The sequence below is a fragment of the Centroberyx affinis genome, unplaced genomic scaffold (assembly GCF_046629955.1).
Source record: "Centroberyx affinis isolate AG114_WGS23_722 - 3 ecotype Tasmania unplaced genomic scaffold, CSIRO-AGI_Caff_v1 ptg003629l_1, whole genome shotgun sequence".
Taxonomy (NCBI): Eukaryota; Metazoa; Chordata; class Actinopteri; order Beryciformes; family Berycidae; genus Centroberyx; species Centroberyx affinis.
Genome location: NW_027281541.1, coordinates 106,675 through 130,101, shown reverse-complemented (window position 1 = coordinate 130,101; position 23,427 = coordinate 106,675). Strand labels below are relative to the sequence as shown.

The following is a 23,427-nucleotide window of genomic DNA, read 5'->3' as shown; positions in this document are numbered from 1 at the left end:
CGGGACGGCTCTGGCCGCCCTCAACGAGGAGCTCATGCAGCGGGAGCATCAGCAAGCCGGAGGCAGCCAGCAGTCCTTCACCTCTTCCTCTAGCTCAGAGCTGCAGAATCTGACCGCTGCTGGGAACACCACAGCCCAGGAAAATGCTCTCATACAGGCTCACAGTGTCAGCAGCCAGGATCACCAGGGCGAGGTGAAGGTAGAGGATTGTAAAGATGAGGATGGCGTTTATATTGTCAGATTGCTCTAGGAGTCATAGGCAACACACACAATACAATACAAGCATACAAAGATTTTTTTTTTTTTTGCAAGATTGGCCTGCAATTCATTTAATGGTTTCAAAATCAGTTTTGTTGTGTTGCATTACATATGAATCAGCTATTTAGGTGTCAAAGAAATTAATTATTCTACCATTGTATGTATTATTCTGATATTCTAATATTAAAATATTCTGAATGTTCTAATATTCTAATATGAAATGTTCTGGATTTGTTTGAGTTGATTTCATTTGGATTGTGTTCAGAGATAAATGCTGTTGAATAAATTATTGTTGTTTATTGTTTACCCTGAAGAAATAAATAAAACACTCTGTTATATCTGTTATCAGAGGGTTTTTCTCGTAGTATGTTAGAAATTCTTCAGCTGTGCCCTTTGAACAATTTACATGTGATTTAGTGTGTGTGTGTGTGTGTGTGTGTGTGTGTGTGTGAATGTTTAAATTCGATAATATCAGTTGACTAAACTTTAATGAATATGATGTCACCTCATTCAGCACAGTCATCTATAATTATATGCAGACCCTAAACTTACCCATACTTAAGGTAGTTTCATCCTCCCACCCCAACAAAATAGATACACACCACCATCAGATACAGCATTATGCAAGATAATGCAGAGGAACAGGTAACAGCTAACAGAGTATGCAAAATTTACTGGTGTGTTAGAATTGAGTTGTGAGCATATGGTTAGGTCTCATCAACATCAAGCAAACTGACTGAACAAAGACATCCTGGTTAATGGGACACAAGATTGCCCAGCCAAACCTTGGCGACAACTTCGTCGTCCAATCAGAGCTTATACAGCCGGGGCCTGCCTTGTGAGTGACACCGTGTTTGGCGAATACGAAATGAAAAAATCTGTTAGGGGCGTTTCCAGGAAGAGCCGTTACATTTTCCTGTAATGGCGGACCAGGCAGACAGCGAAACTATCGGATTCAACGACAACAGGTCAGATGGAAGCGAATGAAGGGTTAAAATGTATATAAATGCAATGTAATGTTAAACGCGTTTCTACAATTGATACAAAGTTGGTCAAAGTAAATTTTGCCATGCGGCCGTGATAAGCATCGGCATTGATTGTTAATGTGGCCACGCTAGCTAACTAGCCTTTTAGCTAGCTAGTGTTGCCAAGCTACTCGCCTTTGCTCTCCGCTCGTGGCACGCGGTAAACACAGCTAGTCAGGACATAACTAACCTAAACACTTCTCCTGTTTTAGTGGACTACCTACCTACACGGTAAGGGCAAGGCTCAATACAGAGGCACCGGTCGCGTCATATACATCCAGTGCACAGATGTTGATGCACAGTATCTAGATAACCGCTAGCTAGCAAGCTATGCTAGATGCGTTTGTAAGTTGCAGCATAGACTCGGGCAGTGTTTTGAATGGATGGACTTGTTATTGCTAGCCTAGTTAGTAATAGGCGATATGTAAGTAGCTGTTACTACTATCAGTTATTATTAACATTTATCGCTATTCTGTAGCATGGTTGATAGCAAGCTAGCATTTAGGTATTGGTCAAACTGGCGATGTCGAAAAGGTTTGTGCTAATGCTACATAGTGATTTGTCATCAAACATCAACCGTGGCATGATATTGTTTTGGTCTGCTAGAATGGCGCAGCAGACGGTGCGGTTTCGCGGCCCTGCGCCTGCCCAGTCCCCAGTGTTACGTGGCCCGCCCCCACTCCTCAGGCCACCGCCCCCTCCTTTCGGGATGATGCGGGGACCCCCGCCGCGACCCCCGTTTGGACGGCCACCGTTTGACCCCAACATGCCGCCTATCCCACCGCCAGGAGGCATGCCGCCGCCCATTGGACCTCCCCACCTACAGGTGACTGTTCCCCAATCTTGCGTGACAGGAATGTTTGTCTCCATAGAATTGTAGGGCTGAATTCTCTAGCTATGTCTGCAGTGGTGTACCACACAGCATTTTACAAAGACAAAAGGCGCTTACTGAGGTAGGAGCATCTGTTCAAACGAATTTCTGGGTAACTTTATCTTAATACTACCATTTCTCTATGATCTTGGCACAAAATCTGTCCAGTGAGTCACATACACCTCACCTGACAGCCCTTGTTCCAGCCAATGTTAGATTCTTTAACAGAGCTCAAGTGAAACTCTAATCATCTAATTTCTCATATTTCTTTCCCAAGCATACATGTTACATGATCTTTCTAAAGCAGTGGTGGGCAACCATGTGCTGTGGAGGGACAAGAGTGCTGGTTTTCATTCCAGCCAAACACTACACCAGCTGATTTCACTGATTAGCACACCTTCAGCTAAAGAGAGGAGAACTAATCCACGTTGGTTAAAATGATAACCTGCATACTCTCAGCTCTCCATGGAAATGGTAGCCACAATAGCTCTATGGTCACAAGGATATTATCAGGGCACTATTACTGTGACCGTTGCACTGCTCATTACTGCTTGCTTCTAATGTTGGTTATCTAGGAATGGAGTTTTTTTTTTTTACTCTTCTCATTCTGAGTTACTCTGGTAAAGAGCATCAGCTGAATGTCTAAAATGTAAATGACTCAGAGAAACTGGTTAATCACTCCTCTAGTAGAGATATGATCCACAGCCTAACTCAAGAGTGTGCTTTTGAATTTATATTGATCAGTAGCGCAGGCAGAGTCTGGAGCGAAACTGAGAGGAGCAGAAGCTATAGTCCTTGCTTGCATGACATCAGTATCTCTTACCTCTTTGAACAAGAGAGAAAGCAGAATCATGGTGTGATGTGAGTAACACTGTTTTTGAATCTCTTTGGATATCACAGGCTTCTTACATTTTGAAAACTCAATGCTAGCCCTTTTCTGTTGCTGCAGAGACCCCCATTCCTTCCACCTCCCATCGGGAACCTGCCACCCCCTCCAGGGATGCTGTTTCCTCCCGGAATGCCCCCAGTTCCTGCATCTGGAAACCCTGCGCTCAACCCTGCAGAGGAGATCTGGGTAGAGAACAAAACTCCAGAGGGAAAGGTGAGGTGGCAGTCACATGTAAATTATTTTACCGTCCACTTGACTGACTGAAAGGACGGATGTGCATGGGTAAAATCAAATAACTGACCTCCCCTGGTAATACTAATGCTGTCCGGATGGGGCTTATGATTGCGTGTTATGTGTCGTTGCAGACTCATTGTCATTTCACACATTGTGGTGGAGTTTGTTGTGTAGATTAATCTCCAGTTACAGAGTGATAGAGTGATATGGCCTAGCTGACAGTCATGTTGCCCAGTCAATACCAATCAACATCTTCAAATTCAGTCAGGAAATTAAGTCTGGAAATAGGGTGGAATTTTGAGATTAACAAATGTGCAGGAACATATGCTTACACACATACTTGCCATATCACTCCATCACATACTTGCATTCTCATACACATAACCATGATGTAGTACATTCTCATGTGCACTCATGTTTACATTTTCACATATACTTAACTTTTATAACACGCGTTAATATGTCTATTCCAGTGCTTAAAAGCTGTTTTTTCCCTTACAAGTCTCCTCCTCCTCTCCAACCCCCCTTTCCTCAGGCGTATTACTACAACGCCAGGACCAGAGAGTCTTCGTGGAGTAAACCAGACGGTGTGAAGATCATCCAGCAGTCTGAGCTCAACCCTCTACTTGTAGCCGGGGCTGCTGGGACGAGTGCGGGGCCAACTGTGGCTGCCAGCTCAAGCAGTGTCAACACTACAGCCAGCACAGCGGCAGCAGCCACCCCTACCCAGGCCCCCTCCCCAACCCCGTCCCGCACACACACCTCCAGTCCAGACTCCAGTACCACTCCCTCCCCTTCTGTGTCCATCGCAGGTTAGTGTACACGTTTATATCAAGCATGTACATACACACACACACACACAGACAAAATATTTACTTAATATGCTCTCTTTTTGCCCCCATGTCCCCAATAGCCTCTGTTGTAGCAGACCTAGCCCCTGTTGCTACGGTGACGTCAAGTGTTGCTGTCTCTCCAGTCGCCGTGGTGACTGTTTCCACGGTGCCATCGTCGGTCACAGCTGTGCAGACCATGCCACTGCTGCCTGCGGCCCTGCCTCACAGCGTGGCCCAGCCCAATGCAGCCATACCTGCCTTCCCCCCTGTCATGGTGCCACCCTTCAGAGTGCCCTTGCCTGGCATGCATATCCCACTACCAGGTAAGACCCACACACTAAGAACAGGAAGCCAAGGCTACAGTGTTCAGCCAAAGATTCACTAGCTACTTTCACTGTTCTACTAGCCAGCTAGGTTTTTAGAATACAGTAGGACCTCCAAATGATGGTTAGATAGCTGCCAAAATGGCTGGTACACAAACCTAGCAACCACAGGTAGAATGTACTAGCATTTGGGTGGCGATAATTTCCTAACGATGCAGGTTACTATCAATCCACTCAACAAAATAGGATTGCACATGACAGCAAGGATATTTTGCAACATTTAATTAAATTTAATGACAGACAAAATGTTCTGTCAGTGGCTACGTTTACATGCACGGAGAATTTTAGTTTTGGGTTGACACATGTAAAAGTTATAACTCTGATAGAATAACCCGGTAAAGCTCATACAAAAATGATGAGAAACCAGGTTAACATGCCTGGCGTACTCTGATATTAAACAGGTTACTGTAGCGTGTAAACATCTTACTCCTTGCTCTTTTGGTTTACACCGTCTGCGCACACAGAATTATGGGTACATTTTGATGTCAACAAAAAACATAGCGGCGAGCAGTACTTACTATTGGAATTACTATTTCTTTCCCTTGTATTAAAAGTAACCTACTGCTAAGTCAATGAGAGTCACTGGCGGCCGCATCTTTTTGTGGACCATTCTAGCTGTTATCGGAACACCACAAGTGGACAGAAATATTATGTTAACTGGTTTATTAATGTCAGCAGGGATACTCAATCACAAGGTTTCATAGGCGCATGTAAACAGCTAAACCCAAAATGACCGGAGTATGGATAATAACTATAATAGATAATAGTTACTCTGTGCATATAAACATAGCCAGTGTGTGGATAAAAGATTTTGAGTTCCGTCTTAAATACTATAGATATCTCTCAGTCACAGATGAATCCATTTGATTCAGTCAGATAAGATTTTCAGAAAACATTGTTTTTGAAAGGATCACACCCCAACTGGTCTGAGTGGAGTGGCTTACCTATAGTCTAAGTGCTACTATCAGTCCTCCATATTCATTATAAAAGACCTCAATCCTTTCTGTTGCTTTTTTCCTTCTCCTCTTCCATTATATGTCTACTCTCATTCTTCCTCTCTTTTTGCTGAGTTCTCACTGTCCCTTATTTTGAGGTAAACCAATAGAAAAGGTTCATGCCAGCAGTTGCTGTGTACAGTTCTTCTTCTTTGTGTTTTATATGGAAGATGTGCCCTGCATAGGATCTGAATCACAATCGGAAGGGGTCACACAGTTGTCTCTGTTACCAATTTAAAATGTTTTAATTAACGGCTTTTAGGTTTTTCTGGGAATAAATTAAAAAGCTCTTGCCCTTTTATATCACAATTGTAAATGCAAATTTAGAGGCTTATAAACAAATCTTGGTTAAGATTTCACTCTAAGCATGAGGAACACTTTCCTCATGCCCAGTTTTTATAAATACAGGCTGATAAATGCCAACTCAACACTGATCAACTGTTGAAGCAGCTATGCTGTAGCACTTAGAGAATAACAGAATGGTGCACAACCCAAATCTAGGTGTGTGTGTTTGTCTGGGCTACAGAGAAAGGGTAAAATGGTGCCGCACACACACACACACACACACATACACACTGTAGCAGCCGATGTCCAGTGTCCTGCTGTGTTCAACCAGATGCTTGCTTGTCCGTTGTTCTTGCAGGTGTAGCAATGATGCAGATAGTAGGCGCACCCTATGTAAAGGCAGGCCCCAGCGCCAACGGTAAACACCCACCCGCTCACCTCTTGAAAGCTAGATGGCATGGTAGTGAATGGTGTCTACATGAGTCATATGGTGTATATGGGAACCCTCAAACAGTGGCATGGTGGTGAATGCTGTGAACATGATCCATCCGGTGTACAGTGGTGTAATTCCTCCACTCCAACAGACAAAAAAAGAACGCACAGCTTGGATTGTTGTTTAGCTTAGTTTGACCTTCTTTGTCATAACCATTCAGTTTTAGAGTACAGACTTCAAACTTCTGTTGGGTTTACTATGTTTACACAGAAAGACAGACAGGCCAGCAAGGCATACACAACAAAAACGTCACCTGTATATTTCTCAATACATTTGACAGAAGACACTTGAGGCGTTCTATCATGCTAAATGCTAAAATAATTAAAAAATCTTGTTTCCCACATTTCCTTGTTTAGAGAAATGCAGAGATAACAAAAACATATTTTCTGGTGCTGTGATTGCATTGTAAAGCAAACTAACAGCATTCAACTGTCACTAAGCGATGCATGCACTTTGGTTGCGTGTTGACTTCAAGAACTGTTGGTTATAGTATAAGACAGTAATTGGTTTTGCTCAGGTTACTATGGTTGGTAGGTGAGAAGCCACTTAATCAACATGTAAAATGTTGGATTGGCCTAAGTCATTGATCGTCACTATCAGTCATTTTGAGTTGTATGGTTGTTGACTACAGGCCATAAACAAGTTGAGAAAGAAGCTGTCTTCTTTGATAGGTCAGTCTGAAAACCCCAGGCGGGCTAGTTGCTATTTGTCCAGTAGTGAGTCAGTAGTGTAACATTTAGGGCTACATGTCATGTGGTCATGTGGTTGTCTAGTGTTGTGGCATGGTTGTATGTGTGATTACTGCTGTATGTGGCTGTTTATGTGTGTGCTCTGTGTTTGTTCCTTCTAAACATCTTTGGACATTAGCTATTTCTTCCACAAAATGATTATATCCCCTAAAAGTCTTAAAGTCAATCCTCCTAATGTTAAAAAAAAACATATCATGGATGACCAGGCAAACCGGGGCAGCCCTATTAAAGCTGCAGTAAACCAGGCTTATTCTCCCAGTGGAGCTCTCTGATGTATTTCTGGTTGTCCTGGCACATCTGTTTGATTTCAAGATGGCACCCTGTGAAATAAGCCGTATGCTACGTCACTTCACAAATTGATGTATGGATGGATGCCATCTCTAGAGAGTATTCCACTGCTAGTGTCTCAGACAGAAAAATATCTCTCAACCAATCCTGGTCTGTCTCTGTCCTCTCTGACCAATGGCAGGTATGCTTCCTGGTATGGCCCCGCCTCTGGTTCCCATGATGCACCCACAGCTGGCTCTCACAGCAGCTCCTGCCTCCTTGGCTGGATCATTGCAGCTCCCTGAGTGGTCTGAGTACAAAACAGCAGATGGGAAAACATATTACTACAACAACCGAACACTGGAGTCCACCTGGGAGAAACCACAGGCCCTGCTGGAGAAAGGTAGGCACAGCTGACAGTTTGTCATGCCTGACATGTAGACATGGTCAACTGTACAGAGAATGTATAGGGGACCATAAGATATGCAAACTTGTTGTGTGGGCCACTGCTTATAATGTTTGGTGGAACATAATGGGATTCGGTGGATTATTTATCCAAAACTGCAGTGTTACGAGTACTAGGCTTTGGCTGGTTTCGGGTATCACCAGTAAAATCAGTGCTTAAGCTTCACCCAGTTTTATTTTCCTATCGCTGACAATACCGCTATTTGTCATGTATGCAACCTGATGAATAATGGCCATGGACCAGGTTTTGTTTTTACTGATGGCATGAGGTTTGACGTTGTACAGAAGGCAGAAGATGTACGGTCAATTTTCTGCTCATACATTTGTATAGTACCACTCCTAGCCTCACGTGTGTGTGTTTGTGTGTGTGTGTGTGTGTGGTTCCCTCTCTCCCTGTCCCCAGAAAAAGAAGCGGAGAAGGCTAAGGAGCGTCTGGCCCAGGAAGAAGCTGAGGCCATGGAGATGGAAGATGAGGAGAACAAAACGGACAACACTAATGAGAAGGAGGTATGGGAAGTATGGATTAGCGGACTTAACAACGGAAAGATTCTTAAAGGTTTCCGAAGAATAACAGATTTGTTCTCTCTGCCTCTGTGTCTCTCAAGGAGCCTAAAGAAGAGGAGATGACAGAGGAGGAAAAAGCAGCACAGAAAGCCAAGCCTGTAGCCACCAACCCTATCCCTGGCACTCCCTGGTACACACTACATCACATCCTACTTCACCACACCACCCCACTTTATTGCAGTGGTTCTAAATGCATTATCTTGCTATTTTTTGTATCTGTTCTGATCTCTATACCTGTTTGTGGGATGGCTGTGTGTGTATGTGTGTTTATGTTGATCAATTTGTGTCAGGTGTGTGGTGTGGACGGGTGACGACCGTGTGTTCTTCTACAACCCGACCACACGCCTGTCCATGTGGGACCGGCCCGAGGAGCTGGTTGGTCGAGCTGATGTTGACAAAAACATCCAGGAGCCGCCACACAAGAGAGGCCTGGAGGACAGCAAGAAGACAGGTAGCAACACACAGAGAACATCCTCATAAAAATAGGCTTGGAGGATGGCAGGAAAATAGGTAGAATTTTAGGGGGTGCAGACATGTACAGAAACATGGTCAGCAATAATAACAATGCACACAATACACTGGTTATTGTGAATAATCAGATTAAAGCAATAGTTTGATTAGTAGCTTTGATAATTTAAAGCATTTACACGGAACACAATATCTCCCAGTAGCCATGGTTTGCAGGACTCAATGTCGTACGCTAAATGTCAGAGTGTGAAATCTAGGTGTATCAATCAGGTTATGCTAACACCAATTAATTTTAAACAGCCGGTAATATGACATTGTCTATAGTCTTGCCTTAGTTTAAGATTAGATGATCTAATTATATATTATTATAATTATATATTGTGTGCATGTAAACATGCTCATTAAGACACAGATATCAAGCACATGCCCACACGTGTCTAAATGCTTTACACTTCCATGACTGCAGTATTTATTTTGTGTGTGTGTGTCTCTCCGTCCAGGTATCAATAAGGAGGAGCCGGAAGTAGCTGTAGCTGCTGAAGAGAACCAGGATGAGGAGCCAACCAAAGCCAAGAAGAGGAAGTAAGTGACATCTCTCTCCCTTTTAATCAATGCTATAATACTATAAAACTTTATTTTCATTTCTCAGAAAATTCATTATCTATCTTCCCTATCTCTTTTCCCTTCTCCCTCCTTCTTTGCCTCCTCCTTTCCTTTCTCTCTCACTCTTCACCACCATCTTCTCTCTCCATTCTCATCAATCCTTCCCTTTTCCCTCCACCTCTATATCCCACTTTTTCTCCTCCATCCTTCCCGGCCTTCTCCCACTACCTCCTGTTCTTCCCCTGCCTAACTCCTCTCTTTCTAACCTTTGTGATTCCATCCTTACAGGAAGGAGGAGGTGAAGGAGGCAGACTCAGAAAAGGAAGCAGCGATGGAGGCAGAGCTGCGAGCTGCCAGAGAAAGAGCTATAGTGCCCCTAGAGGCCCGGATGACCCAGTTCAAAGACATGCTGCTGGAGAGAGGGGTAACGCATACGCACACACAGATTTAATGCTCCTATGCTATTACATTATTAGTCTTATTAATAACATACCACAAAACTGTAATAATACAGTAAAGTAAAGCAATAATAAGTTCTTGTCCACGTTAGCACATTGCACCAGTTTGAAAACTGTTTTAGCATCCTAGTCCTTTGTCCTTTGTCTCTGCACTGTACAATCATTTCTTTTTTGGCTACCTTGTTATTTCTTTTTATCTCTTATCAAATCACTGCTAGGATTGCACTGTCAAGGACATTATTATGAACATTCAGATGTTGAGGGTGCTTCTGTTTTTTCACCATGTGAATGTTAAAATGAAAACCTTCACCTTCAGCCTTTACCTTTTGTGTGTTGTATTAGAGTTGTGCAGTAACGAGTTAGCTGCTGCGTTTGTCTAAACCCAGCATTACCTGTCTTTAATGTAGGTGTCAGCGTTTTCAACCTGGGACAAAGAGCTGCATAAGATCGTGTTTGACCCTCGCTACCTTCTGCTCAACCCGAAGGAGAGGAAACAGGTACGGTGTCTCTCCCTGTCGACATGTTTCTCTTTCTTCTCTCACTGTTACTAAGTTTCCCTGTCTCCACATATTGATGCCTCTCTCTTTCTCACAATATGTTCCATGTACTATCCATTTTAATGAAAGACATTCAGTCATAGCTTTGTGTCTGTGTCCACTGCAGGTGTTTGATCAGTACGTGAAGACGCGAGCAGAGGAGGAGAGGAAGGAGAAGAAGAACAAACTGATGCAGGCCAAAGACGAGTTCAGGAGGATGATGGAGGAGGCCAAGTTCACCCCCAGGTAAAGGGACAGTCCACTCTCGTGTGACTGCATAACAAGAGACAGATCTGTGAATCGGTTAATAAATGGCCAGCTTGCAAAGCAAACAAAATTGTCCATTCAGCCACCAGGAAATCCTAAAATCTTTGTACGTTTTCATTCAGGAATTCGATTTTTCTGGATTTATCTTTTTCTTTTCTTTGTTCTGATCACAGCACTACTATTCCCTCCTACTCGAGAATAGTTTTCCTGCTTTTTTGTTTTGTTGATGAGCACAAGAACAAAAACTTATTTGGTCAGAAAGAAATATACTTATCAGAATCCTGGCAAAATCCTCACCTCAATTTGTGACATTATTTTAGTATTTAATGTAACAAGCTATTGGTGAATGTCTTGCTGTTTTGCTATGTTCCATGAACCTCAAATGATTCTAACTGTTCACTTTGCCTTGCAAAATATTGAAGCTGCAATGCTGTTTTTTAAATCTTTCCAGGACAACGTTCAGTGAGTTTGCGGTTAAGCACGGCCGTGACCCGCGGTTTAAAACCATAGAGAAGATGAAGGACAGGGAGGCCATCTTCACAGAGTTCATTACCGCTCTCAGGAAGAGAGAGAAAGAGGACTCCAAGAGCAGAGGAGAGAAGGTATCACTCACTCACACACCAATATTGATGTACAGTCTCTCTCTAGAACAACAACATACAGGGCAGCAGGGTGTGGTTAAAGAGACTGGATGACCGAGGTTCAATACCCATGTGGGCTATTATTTGTACTGCTGAAGTGTCCTTGAGCAAGATACTGAATTCCTACCTTCTGCTAGGGCCGCTGTTCTGTTATCATTATTATTATTATGAAATACAGATTTGTAATTATTTTTTGTCTGTGTGTGTTTGTCCAGGTGAAGCAGGACTTCTTTGAGCTCCTGAGTGAGCAGCATATAGAGGGCGGCCAGCGGTGGAGCAAGGTGAAGGAGAGGCTGGAGACAGACCCGCGGTACAAGTCTGTGGAGAGCTCCGCACTCAGAGAAGAGCTTTTCAAACAGTACATGGAAAAACAGGCCAAGGTACGACCAGCTGTGTGTGCACATGCATCTGTTTTTGAGTGTGTTAGAAAGATGGGAGAGAGATAATGGCTTTAATGTTTGGTTAGACTGGATTGACTTGAATGATCTGTGTGGTTGTGTTATCTGATCCATGCATCTCTGTGAGAGCAGCTGAGGAGTTGATGTTCAGTGTCAGCTAACATTACGGGGAGCTGCAGATGAACTTTTACTTCTAACTGGTTTATATGCATATACAAGTCTGATTGCAAATTGAAAATACATTATTTTGGGGGTCTTGTAAAATCTTGTGACTGTGCCGTTCTTGTTCATGTATCTTGTGTTTATTGTATTAATACGTACATAAATAATCCAAGTATGTGCGATTGATTTTTATTTGGGTGAGAAGCATCATAAGATGGATGCCAACCCAGTGAATAGCTTGTGAAATCATTCAGTGTTAGGACATCAAATGACATAAAATGACACATAATGTGTGTGTGTGTGTGTGTGTGTCGCCCCCCTCAGAGCGTGGACATTGAGAAGGAGCGGGAGCTGGAGCGTCAGGCTCGAATCGAGGCCAGTCTGAGAGAGAGGGAGCGGGAAGTGCAGAAGGCCCGATCAGAGCAGACCAAAGAGATCGACCGAGAAAGGGAGCAGCACAAGAGGGAGGAGGCTATTCAGCACTTCAGAGCCCTCATGTCTGATATGGTGAGACGCTGAGCTTTTTGTTTTGTCCCCCATGAATTGTGCTGTTACATGATCATGTATTGTGCTGTTATATGATGTATCAAATTATGTTGTAATTTGCATAAGTCCTACTTTCCTCACCACCAATTTGTAAATTGTCACTTTCAAGATTTGCAAGGCAAAATGGGGAAGTAGCAATTAATTCCTTCCATTTGGAATAAGGCACAGTTGTATCTCCACCCTGAAAACCTGCAGACATACAGATACATGACAAGTGAGAGGAGCTGTTTTCTAAACAGCTGAGAAATTTGAATATGTAGGTGAGGTCACAAGACTACTAGGACTTGACCAGTACCACTGTGTTTTGACTTGCTGCTGGTAACTCATTCTTAAGTGAACAGATTTACTCATGGAATATTTAAATGATAGTTACATTCAGTCTTTGCTTTGATCTTCATTTGTTCGTTCCTCAGGTACGTTCTTCGGACGCAACGTGGTCGGACACACGTCGTAACCTGCGCAAGGACCATCGGTGGGAATCAGCCTCGCTGCTGGAGAGAGAGGAGAAGGAGAAGCTGTTCAACGAACACGTAGAAGCACTGGCCAAGAAGAAGAAGGAACATTTCAGGCAGCTACTGGATGAGACCAGCATGGTGAGACACATGCACACAATACAAACACTAGGTACCAAAAGCCCAAAAAGTTGCAAAAACTGGAAAAGTAGGCAGTCCAACAATCAATTACATTTTTCTCTATTCATTGGTCACAACTAGTTATGTTTTTGCACAAGAGCGCACACATCAGCATACCAGATGGAACCAGTGTGGTGAGAGTGAGAATGATGTTGCAGTTTTTCATGACGGCCGATTATATCCTATATCAACAAATCCAGGCAACTTTAGTCAGCTCACTTACTGATTAATTGTACTTGCTTATCGATAGATTTTCTGTTTTTGTTGTAGATCACTCTGACCACAACATGGAAGGAGGTGAAGAAGATCATTAAGGAGGACCCTCGCTGCATCAAGTTCTCCTCCAGTGACAGAGTAAGGCTTTTTAAGGTGTTTTGTGACAGCTTCATGTGAACTACATTTACACTTTATTTGACTTTTGATGACTGATGATGTGTTTATCTGTCTTTGTAGAAGAGGCAGCGGGAGTTTGAAGACTACATCAAAGACAAGTACATCACAGCCAAAGCTGACTTCAGAACTCTGCTCAAGGAGACAAAGTTCATCACATACAGGTCTGTACACAATTACGCACACTGGATATATGCAATCAAGACAGGTGTCACTAATAATACCGTAATTCTAATGAATTGGCACAAACATTCTGCATACTTAACATTACTTGACACAATTGCAGCCCGGAGATGTCGGAAGAGATGCTACGCTGTTATAACATTTTACTTACCTTAGTTTGTACTAATTAGAGGAAAATACTGGATTTGTTTTTCACAAATCATTTCACAGTCATTTTCCCACTACCTCAGAACCAGCTACTTAATTGTTCTCTGTATGCAGCAGGTTGTGAGAAGTGCAATTCAAACTGAAATTGCTGCTCATATGATCTCAGCCTGTTTGAAACTCAAATAACCCACTGACAGACATCCTTGTCATTTCGAGGTCATACACTACAAGTGTGAAATGGCTGAAATAGGCTCCTTGTTTTTAGTTTTTTAATCCTAATAACTGCTACCTGTTTGCAAAATCCTGTACAAGTAGCATTTGAATCGAAGCAAGCAGCACAAACATTGTAGATGACACAGGAAGTGATGGTGATAAACATATCCTGTATAACTGGGACACTATGAGACTGCAGTCAGATGTTTTTACAAACCTTGACAAGTGAAAATAATTCAAGGGACTTTGCTCCAAATTGGAGCCAAACAGTAGAAAATTGTGTCTAATGAAGTAAAATGAACCAAAAAGTGAAAAGCCGTTTTCAATTTAGGTTTGTGTTTTTCTCCAAAAATCTCCCCCAAAATCGATAGTCCCCACAGAGGACACTGTCCATAATATTAACATCCTGCTACTGCCTGCCCTTCCCCCAGGTCCAGAAAGCTGATCCAGGAGTCAGAGCAGCATCTGAAGGATGTGGAGAAAGTCCTTCAGAACGACAAGCGCTACCTGGTCCTGGAGTGTGTTCCCGAGGAGCGCAGGAAGCTCATCATGTTCTACATCGAAGACCTAGACCGCCGCGGGCCGCCGCCTCCCCCCACCGCCTCCGAGCCCACCCGACGCTCCACCAAGTGACCAATCAAATCGCCTCGCGGCCGGTGCCCTACTCTTCCCTGTCCCCCTTTGGCCAGAGCATGACCCCCCAATCCCCCCCACCCACCCCACCCTCCAGGCCCAAGGCTGGCCTTCCAGAGAGCAGTGTTATAGCGGGGGGTAATGTTGCTTAGAGATGTACCATAGAGATGTACTGTTAAGGTCTCTGTGTTATGTCGCCTCGTAGCCCTGAAATAGCCCTGCAGCTAAGGCAGCAGCAGGGAACAGAGGTTACCCCATCTCCAGGTAACCCTTGACCCCTCACCTCTGACTGACTGCATCGGAGGGAGGGGCTTAGTGATAAGGCTGCTGTCCCAGCAGCCAATGAGGTGTAAGATAGCTGATGTAAATGAAGTGTTGAGTGTGTATGTGTGTGAGTGTGCGTGCGTGTGTGTGTGGGAGCGTGTGTGGGAGCGTGTGTCTGAGGCGTCCTTAAGCCTTACTGCTCCACTGTGCCAGTCATTGTTTCAGCGGCTCAGTGTGAATGTTTGTTTCTGCTCAGTGGTTTACTCCGATGTCGCAGCAGTTTCTCTGTTGAATGAAATAAAGGCAACTTCCACTGTTTTTTCAATTTCTCGTCTTGTGGGTTTTGTTTCGGTGTTCACTGTCATCACATCTTTAAACTACTGTGTGAATGTTACTGGAGGAAGCTCTCTTGGTTACCGGGTAAATTAAAGAGTCAGTCTGTCACATGCAGAAGATAACCCCGACCCGTAACTCCACTGACATGTTTTGTATGAGAAGAAGATGAGAATAGAGAAACATTGGGTTGTCCCTGACTCACCATGCCTGAGTGGTAGGCAGCCTGACTGGTTACGCTTATGATGCAGTTCCACTTCATATACAACAAAAAAAATACTTTTCTCACCCTTCAATTCTAAAAAAACACCCAGTTTAGACTTCACATTAAACTGGATGGTAACGCTAATGTTATCTGCTCGAATGGTTTAGTGCATTCATCATTAGTCTTTAATTGATTTTAGGTTGACCTCTGGGAGTCGGCCTGGGCCTCTGCGCAGCTGCAGGTGTTGTCTTTATGGTAATGCAATTGGTTAATGGTAAAATAATCCAGTGGTTAACATCAATTTCGATAAACTGAAATAAAATGACATATAGACACATACAGTAGCCTATATTGGCTTTGTCCTGCCAGACACCATCTCCACTGCTACAGCTGGATAAAAGGCTTGGGAAAACTGTTCAGAAACACGAGCCTGACAATTAAAATAAAATTAATATATTTACTAATTATTTAAAGTCCTGCAACACTTAATGGCAAAACCGTAAGAGGACAAAACCGAGGACGATCGTGATAGTATAGAAAGCACAAAGAAAACCCTATGCCTCGCACCTGCTCCTACAGCTGTGATTGGTCGAAACAAGCCCGACTTTCAGATCACGTGGTAATGTTGCCGGACATGGACTGCAGGCGACCGTTCATCACCTAACGGATCGGTTGGATCTGCATTATCATCATCACCATCACCAAAGCGTCTTGTGCCACACTTCTTGTGTAATATACCGCACTCATCTAAAATATTATTTATAGCAGCAGCAGCAGCAGGTGAATCGCTTTCCAAGATTTTTTTCTTGCAACAGGAAGAGACAGACGGTGGTAATGCAGTGATTGTCGCCGCACCGCACCGCACCGCACCGCACCGCCTCCGCCTCGGCTCGCCTGTCTTCTCCCCGTCATCTGTCCTCTCCTCCCCGCTATGACCGACTCTCTGTTCCCGCTGTTCCCCCTTCTGCTGGCAGCCTGGCCGGCTCTCGGAGACCCGGCGGGATCCGCTCAGCTGGACGGAGCTCCGCCGTCTAAAATAGGTGAGTGAAGATCCGTGTGAAGACATAACCAGCCGGATAGCTTAGCTAACGTTAGCCGGTGTTGCAGTGTGGTCGGGATGGAGTGGCAAGCTAGCTAGCTGGAACGGGGGAAGAGGACAATTTATGGCGTCCGTTAACTTTTGAATTTGAATTTTACTTGACAGAAATTAAATTCGAAATGTATTTTAGATCTTAGAAAAACATTTACTTCCTATGCGTTGTTGACATCATACTTCTGCAAGTATATCCCACATGTAGTTCATATGAATGTGATCTTCGTGGTCAGTCTTTGTTTTGAAACGGATGTCTGAACATATTCTGTATATGAAGTATATGTAAAATATATTTTGTTTTCCTTATTGGAATTTGCAATGGATCCAGTGTAGCCTCATCTAATTTGCTGGGAGGAAAGATAAACTGTCACTTGATAAAGCATTACTGCTGTAATGGAGACAAAAATCACATGCATTAGGATTGCCTGGGACTCAGGGGCGTAGTTAGGAATTTTGGGGCCTATGCACAGGTGGGCCCCCTCCACTTTCCCCTCAACCCCACACCACCATTATTCCACCATCCACAACTCAAACACAGTTTTGTTTTAACCTGCACAGGAAAAATCTAGCCAGATTTTATCCCCGCTTGTTCCAGTGTGTCTCAGATAACACAACAGTTGGTGTGTCACAGATATGAGAAAGTTGAATTTGTTTGCAGTTTTGTAGATTTCAACCAAACCACCACTGTTTCAGAGCAGTTCACAGAGCAGTGTGAAAGAAAAGATATAAAATATTTAGTAAAGTCCACTAAAAATGTCTCTGTTTTCCTTGTGCCAGCAAAAGAACAGGCACTGATAAGACAACAATCATTACTTTTTTTAATCAATCATCTGATCTGTACTTTTGGGAAGTTAGAGCGCTCAATTGCAATGTTACACGAAATGTGAGTAGCAGTTTATTTCTTCATATATCCCTTTGAGAGACAATACACCAGTGGGTCCAGTTACAGGTCAGTCTCTGCTGCCATGTAGTAAGTAATATCATATAAAGTCTGTATGATTGACCATCATCAGGTTTAAGACACATCTTCACACAAACTACACTCTGATTTCCTTCTTTCTTTCTGTCCCTTGCTCTGCTCCTCTCTGGTGCAGCGGTGGTGGGGGCGGGGATAGGCGGGACCGCCACCGCTCATTTCCTGCGGCAGCACTTCGGCCCCGAGGTCCAGGTGGACGTGTTCGAGAAGGGCGAGGTGGGAGGCCGCCTCGCCACGGTAACTGTCAATCGCCATGACTACGAGTCTGGAGGTTCCATCATTCACTCCCTCAACCTCCACATGCAGGACTTTGTCAAACAGCTAGGTGGGTTTACACACACACATATACACACACACATAGGGTCTCACAGGATTCATTTAGTCTATTAATATAGTGAAAATATAGAGGGTGAAATGTTAGTGAGTTTTTCCTGTCTAATTTCTCCATTGACTTTAATAGTAAAAATCGACTGAAAAAACCCACTGAAACTGCACCACCCTACACCCTAAAATCCCATTAAGTCCCATAAAGATCTAGTGAAAGGTCTCAGATTTGTTAGCAAGAAAGACAAATTAAAACAGAAGTTTGAAAGGAAAACATTCAGATCTGCTAAATACAATCTAAATATGACATCTGAGTAACAGATGAGAAGACATTTAAGTGGGGCAATTTAGCCCAAACAAACTTGATTTCTCTTCTCATTTGTTCTTATTTTCATTTTATACTTTCACATACATTTCTAGTTTTGTTTTCACTTTGATAGAATGGAGTGCTTTGCATAGAACTCAGACTAAAAATAAATGCATTTTGAAATAACTTAATAGCACAACAAAATGTGCAAAAAGTCAAGGGGTCTGAATACTTTTGCGAGGCACTTAATTGTGGTTCTGACTGATGCTGATTTGTAATGTTATAATGATGAAGGTAAGCAGTTCTAAAGTTTGTAGAGTCTGTTGTTCACTAACTTAGAATACACATGTATGACTCATCTGCTGACATGAGAGAGTGGTAAAGATTTATAATTAATTAATATAATTAATTTATGATGCATCAGTAGTGAGTGTGTGTGCATTGCTGAGACTTGTAAAAAAAAATTGCTGTTGACTGTGTGTATCCATGACTGAGGCTTTGTGAGAGACACAGATGAATGCAAAACATGCTGAATATTTAATTCCTTCTCCTGTGTGTTGTCCTGTGCCCCCCCCACCCCCGCGCTCCCCACCTGAAGGTTTGAAGTACCGTCGCAGCGTGGCGGGCAAGACGGCGGTGTTTAACGGCGAGGAGGTGATTCTGGAGGAGACGGACTGGTACCTGCTGGACCTTTTCCGGCTGTGGTGGCGCTACGGCATCAGCTTCATACGCCTGCAGATGTGGGTGGAGGAGATCATGGAGAAGTTCATGAGGTAAGGTGGAGATACTTCAGGAGAACGAGAGAAATGAGAATGTTTTTATTACTGACTTTGTTTTGTCTTCTCTCTAAACCAAAAACATTGTGCCTGTCTACCTATCTATCTGTCACTCTGTCTCTCTATCTGTCTATCTGTCTGTCTTTGATTCATGCTATATGTATATATGTATATATATATGTATATATATGATATTTTTTTCTATTTATTTAGTGATTGACTAGTATAATTAAGATTGTTGAACCATTTGTTGTTGTTGTTGTTATTGTCACATTGTCATGTTTGTTGTTGTTTCTTGTTCTAATCTTTTAATTGTTGTTTGCAGTAAGTATTTTTGTATTTCATGCCAATCAAGCACCTTTGAATTTCTAAGGTGTGTGTGTGTGTGTGTGTGTGTGTGTGTGTGTGTGTGTGTCTGTGTGTGTGTGTGTACAACCTAGGATCTATAAGTACCAGGCCCATGGCTATGCCTTCAGCTCGGTGGAGGAGCTGCTAGGCTCTCTGGGTGGGAGTGGCTTTATCAACATGACCCGGCGACCGCTCTCTGATTCGCTGCTTGAGTTGGGCGTGTCACAGCGCTTCATCGATGAGGTCATCGCGCCCATCATGAGGGTCAACTACGGGCAGAACGTCAGCATCCCCGCCTTCGTAGGTCAGAAGGGTGGGGAGGAATGGGAGAGAAGGAGGGAGAGAGGATGTGATTGGTAGGAGAGAGGGAAGGAAAGAGTGGGAGAGGGCCAACTATGAAGTGAACATCAGCCTCCCTGCCAATGTAGGTCAGGAGAGAGGAAAGAAAGAGGGAGGAAGAGGCAGAGAAGAGAGATTTGGGTGAAGAGGAAGGGAGGAGCTGGGAGTCAAGAATAGGAGAGAGGAAAGCAAGGTGAGAGGAGGGGTTTGCCTCTGGGAGCGAACAGGAAAATGTGTGGGCAGCTGATAATTGGTTTATAGCACATGGAACTGTGTGTGTGTGTGTGTGTGTGTTTCAGGCGCTGTGTCTTTAGCTGGTGCCCAGACCAACCTGTGGGCGGTGGAAGGAGGCAACAAGCTGGTGTGCTCTGGTCTGCTGAAGCTAGCCAACGCTAACCTGCTGCAAGCACAAGTCAGCAGCATCTCCCCCGTCTACTCTGGTACTCTACTCATGTTGGCTTTGATGTGTGATTATTTAGAGCTACTAATTCACACATACACTCCATTACAGTTCTGTGCCATAAACCAGGAAAATACACAAAAAAATAAAAGGGATTTTTATGAATAGGTTGCCAGTTATCCAAGACAATTCAAGTGAAGTCAAGTGTGATAATGAAATTAAACAGGAAGAAATAACATTTAGCCAATTTGAGTTAATGCAAACTGACAACTCGTTTGCTTTTCAAATAACGGTAATATAAAAGGAAACGTTCAACATAAAACAGCTAATGTTGATGTTCCTTGCATTTCTGGTCCAATTTTGTTGTTTGGTGATGTATTTTACACGTTGAGATATTTCCAGCACAGCTACTTGGAGTTGGAGTTTGATAGTAGAAAATCTTTAACTATCTAAAACATAAATGGCAAATGACAGGGCCATTTTGAACCAAGATTCAACAATCATACAGGGAGAAATCCATCATAGAACAGGCAGAGAGACCAATTTCTCCATCAACAGCAGCCTCAATAGACCAGAATGCAATGCAGCCACAAGACAGTGTTTTGAGTATGGGTGTGTTTCACTTTTGGAAAAACTCTTGCTCCTCTATCTCTATTTCTACACATATACCCCACAGCTAAATGCAACAAGTTCAGGCCCCTTCTCTGGGAGTTGTCAAAAGGCATTCTGGGAAATATAGGAAATCTAAATCTAATCTAATCTAAATTAGAAGTAGACGAGGCAGGTTGAGGGAAAGTGAGATCACAGACTGATGATATCTAACAGCATATGGTGTTTTCCTTTAATCTAGTGTTTGCATGTTAGAATTAAAGTAGTAGTATTATGGGTCATGCATAAGAGCCCGCTATATTTCAAATGACAAGATGTCATTTGAAATAAGCATTTGAAATTAAAATCAAGCTGTCATGTACATGCATTCATAATGTTTAGATTTTTTTATTTATAATCTTGTCCTTTCATAACAGCACACGCTTTTCATTTCAAAGTGTCAGCATTCGCCTGCTGGCAAGCACATCTTCTGCTGGGCAGATCCAGATTACATCCCATCTGGTGCAGCTCGCTAGCTTTCACACTCCACTAATGGTAGTAGATGTGGATGAATCTGAGTCATGTGAAGTATAGAGTACAGTATGTAGGTTTGGACGCACTGTGAGACTTTAATCATGAACACATTTACATTTATTGCATACTTCTTTTTAGGTATATTTATTTATTTATTGACATGTCTTTATTGTTTTTATGTGACCTCATGTTTGCCCTGCAGGCGAGGCGGTCCAGTACCAGCTGAGCTTCACCACAGCGGCGGGGACGGGGTCAGAGCTGTATGACATTGTGGTGTTGGCGACGCCACTGCAGCCCAGCGTCGAGTCTGGAGTCCAGTTCCAGGGCTTCACGCCTCCCCTCGACACGCTGCCCGGCAACTACCATCTCACCGTAGCCACCGTCGTCCACGGATACCTCAACACCTCCTTCTTTGGTTTCCCGGACCCGCGCTTGTTCCCCTTCGCCAGCGTCCTGACGACTGACACTCCTGATCTGTTCTTCAACAGCGCGGCCAGCGTGTGTCCGGTCAACATCTCAACAGGCTTCAGACGCAAACAGCCGCAGGAGGCCGGCGTCTACAAGGTGTTCTCGCCTCAGCCTCTGGACAAGACTCAGCTCAAGACTCTCTTCAGGTCTGCCAGCACTCACACTACAACGTTGTATTTCTTCCCCCTGTTTGACTCTCTTTGCTCTCCATGCTGCAAACTGCAAACTTCTGGAAAACTGTCAACGGTCAACATAGCGAGAATTTTCTCTAGCCCATGGAAACTCAGTATTAGCATGATGAGGACTTTATATGCTTAACCTTCAATATTTTTAATTTACTATATTGCTATCTATATTCTATTTGCTGCTGCAATGGCCCAGTTTCCACTCAGGGATCAATAGACTTAATTTTATCTTTGTTACATCGCAGCATCACCACTTTAAAGGGCCGTGAAGTCATTTCTGACTTTTATTGACCTCTATCAGCAACCAAGGAATTGCAGCAACATCGACACATCTCTGGCACTGCTTATGATGGCCTGTAATTGACATAAATAATGAAGTCACATTTTCCCAACAGAGACAACTCAGACGAGTGAGCTAGCTTATAAAAGCAGAGATCTAACAGAAGCGTCTAGTGAAGAGGTAATATATCATGATGCAGAATACTGTAATAATAATACTGCTTTGTCATTTGCCTTTTTTTTGGGCTTGAGAACAAAAGGTGTTGCGACACCGGAAACCAAAACAGAGTACAGACCAGAAAGTTAGAAAGCCATAAATCTCAGTACTGGCAAAGTAGTCGTCGAGTCATTGGTATTGATCAACAAACCTCCACATCAACTCTCTGCAGATATATTATGGTGATTTTGTGCTATGGGACAGTAAAATCTGACTTACTGCACCTTTCATGTGTAAACAGTGGATATTTAATAATCAAACAACATTGATTTGACTTTATGACAATGCACCATACTGATATATGCCTGCAACATCATGAGAATAATCTGAATAGTGCAATAAGAATTCCTCTCTCTCTCTCTGTAATTCCAGGTCCTACTACTCGGTGCAGGTGACGGAGTGGCAGGCCTACCCTCGGTACGGCAGCAGCCAGGGTCTGCCGCCGGTGGAGCTCCACTCCAACCTCTACTACCTCAATGGCATCGAGTGGGCCGGCAGCGCCATGGAGATGAGCTCAGTGGCCGCCAAGAACATCGCCCTGCTGGCCTACCACCGCTGGAACAGACAGACGGACATGGTGGACCAGAAAGACCTGATGCACAGGATCAAGACTGAGCTATGACCCGGTCGCCACCGCCAACCCAGGTCTGAACACGAAGGACTGGAGGCGTGAAAGAGCAGAAAGTACCCAGCGCAAGTGCTTGCCGTCAGTTTGTGAAATGTAAACAAAAATTGGTTGACACATCCCAGGTGTTTTGTCTGCAACACTGTAACTAAAAAATTATCTGTTGGTTTGCTCTCCAATGCAATCACAACAGGAATAACGTTTCTCTGCTTATCCCAAGTTAGAAAATTTGATTCTAACGATTTGACAGGTAACATAATGGATCGCTTCACGTCTCCAGTGACAAGAAGTGTCTCCAAAATGTTTTTAGAAATATATCCAGGTGATGTATTAACTTTTGTTGCATACACCTGATGCGCAGAATCAAAAGTGAATAACATGTACTCTGACCCCTGACCTCTGAACCCTAATCTGACCCAGCACTATCCTAAATGAACTCAAGCATAGTTCGGCAAGCAGAGAAACCTGGACACCTATGTATCAAGTGTCAAACTCTTCGCTCACACCACTAAACCACATCCCTGCACTCTCCAATGGCCAATTTGAACTCGCTGTTTGCTTAGCTGTATACACCAATG

At 43.5% G+C, this 23,427-nt stretch overlaps 2 protein-coding genes across 2 annotated transcripts; both read left to right on the top strand.

Annotated features, from left to right (window-relative positions):
- Positions 1-1,167: 1,167 nt before the first annotated feature.
- Positions 1,168-15,154, top strand: tcerg1b (transcription elongation regulator 1b (CA150)). The gene is made up of 21 exons (XM_071540396.1): positions 1,168-1,226; positions 1,890-2,109; positions 3,104-3,256; positions 3,813-4,089; positions 4,191-4,433; positions 6,132-6,191; positions 7,485-7,685; positions 8,151-8,254; positions 8,353-8,441; positions 8,602-8,762; positions 9,280-9,361; positions 9,671-9,806; positions 10,248-10,337; positions 10,504-10,622; positions 11,095-11,245; positions 11,500-11,664; positions 12,169-12,351; positions 12,804-12,983; positions 13,293-13,376; positions 13,476-13,576; positions 14,387-15,154. The coding sequence occupies exons 1-21, from the start codon at positions 1,180-1,182 to the stop codon at positions 14,586-14,588; spliced, it is 3,048 nt and encodes a 1,015-aa protein (XP_071396497.1). The 5' UTR covers positions 1,168-1,179; the 3' UTR covers positions 14,589-15,154.
- A 1,167-nt stretch (positions 15,155-16,321) lies between these two features.
- LOC139661837 (prenylcysteine oxidase 1-like) lies at positions 16,322-22,959 on the top strand. Its single transcript, XM_071540404.1, has 7 exons — positions 16,322-16,430; positions 17,578-17,784; positions 18,689-18,863; positions 19,307-19,518; positions 19,853-19,993; positions 21,278-21,689; positions 22,597-22,959. The coding sequence occupies exons 1-7, from the start codon at positions 16,322-16,324 to the stop codon at positions 22,844-22,846; spliced, it is 1,506 nt and encodes a 501-aa protein (XP_071396505.1). The 3' UTR covers positions 22,847-22,959.
- Positions 22,960-23,427: the final 468 nt, after the last annotated feature.

Coding starts and splice junctions, on each gene's coding strand:
- tcerg1b (XM_071540396.1), top strand. CDS start 1,180: ATGGCGGACCAGGCAGACAGCGAAACTATCGGATTCAACGACAACAG. Junction 3,257..3,812: donor ACAAAACTCCAGAGGGAAAG/GTGAGGTGGCAG, acceptor CCCTTTCCTCAG/GCGTATTACTACAACGCCAG. Junction 13,377..13,475: donor AGTTCTCCTCCAGTGACAGA/GTAAGGCTTTTT, acceptor CTGTCTTTGTAG/AAGAGGCAGCGGGAGTTTGA.
- LOC139661837 (XM_071540404.1), top strand. CDS start 16,322: ATGACCGACTCTCTGTTCCCGCTGTTCCCCCTTCTGCTGGCAGCCTGG. Junction 19,519..19,852: donor CAGCATCCCCGCCTTCGTAG/GTCAGAAGGGTG, acceptor TGTGTGTTTCAG/GCGCTGTGTCTTTAGCTGGT. Junction 21,690..22,596: donor CAGCTCAAGACTCTCTTCAG/GTCTGCCAGCAC, acceptor CTGTAATTCCAG/GTCCTACTACTCGGTGCAGG.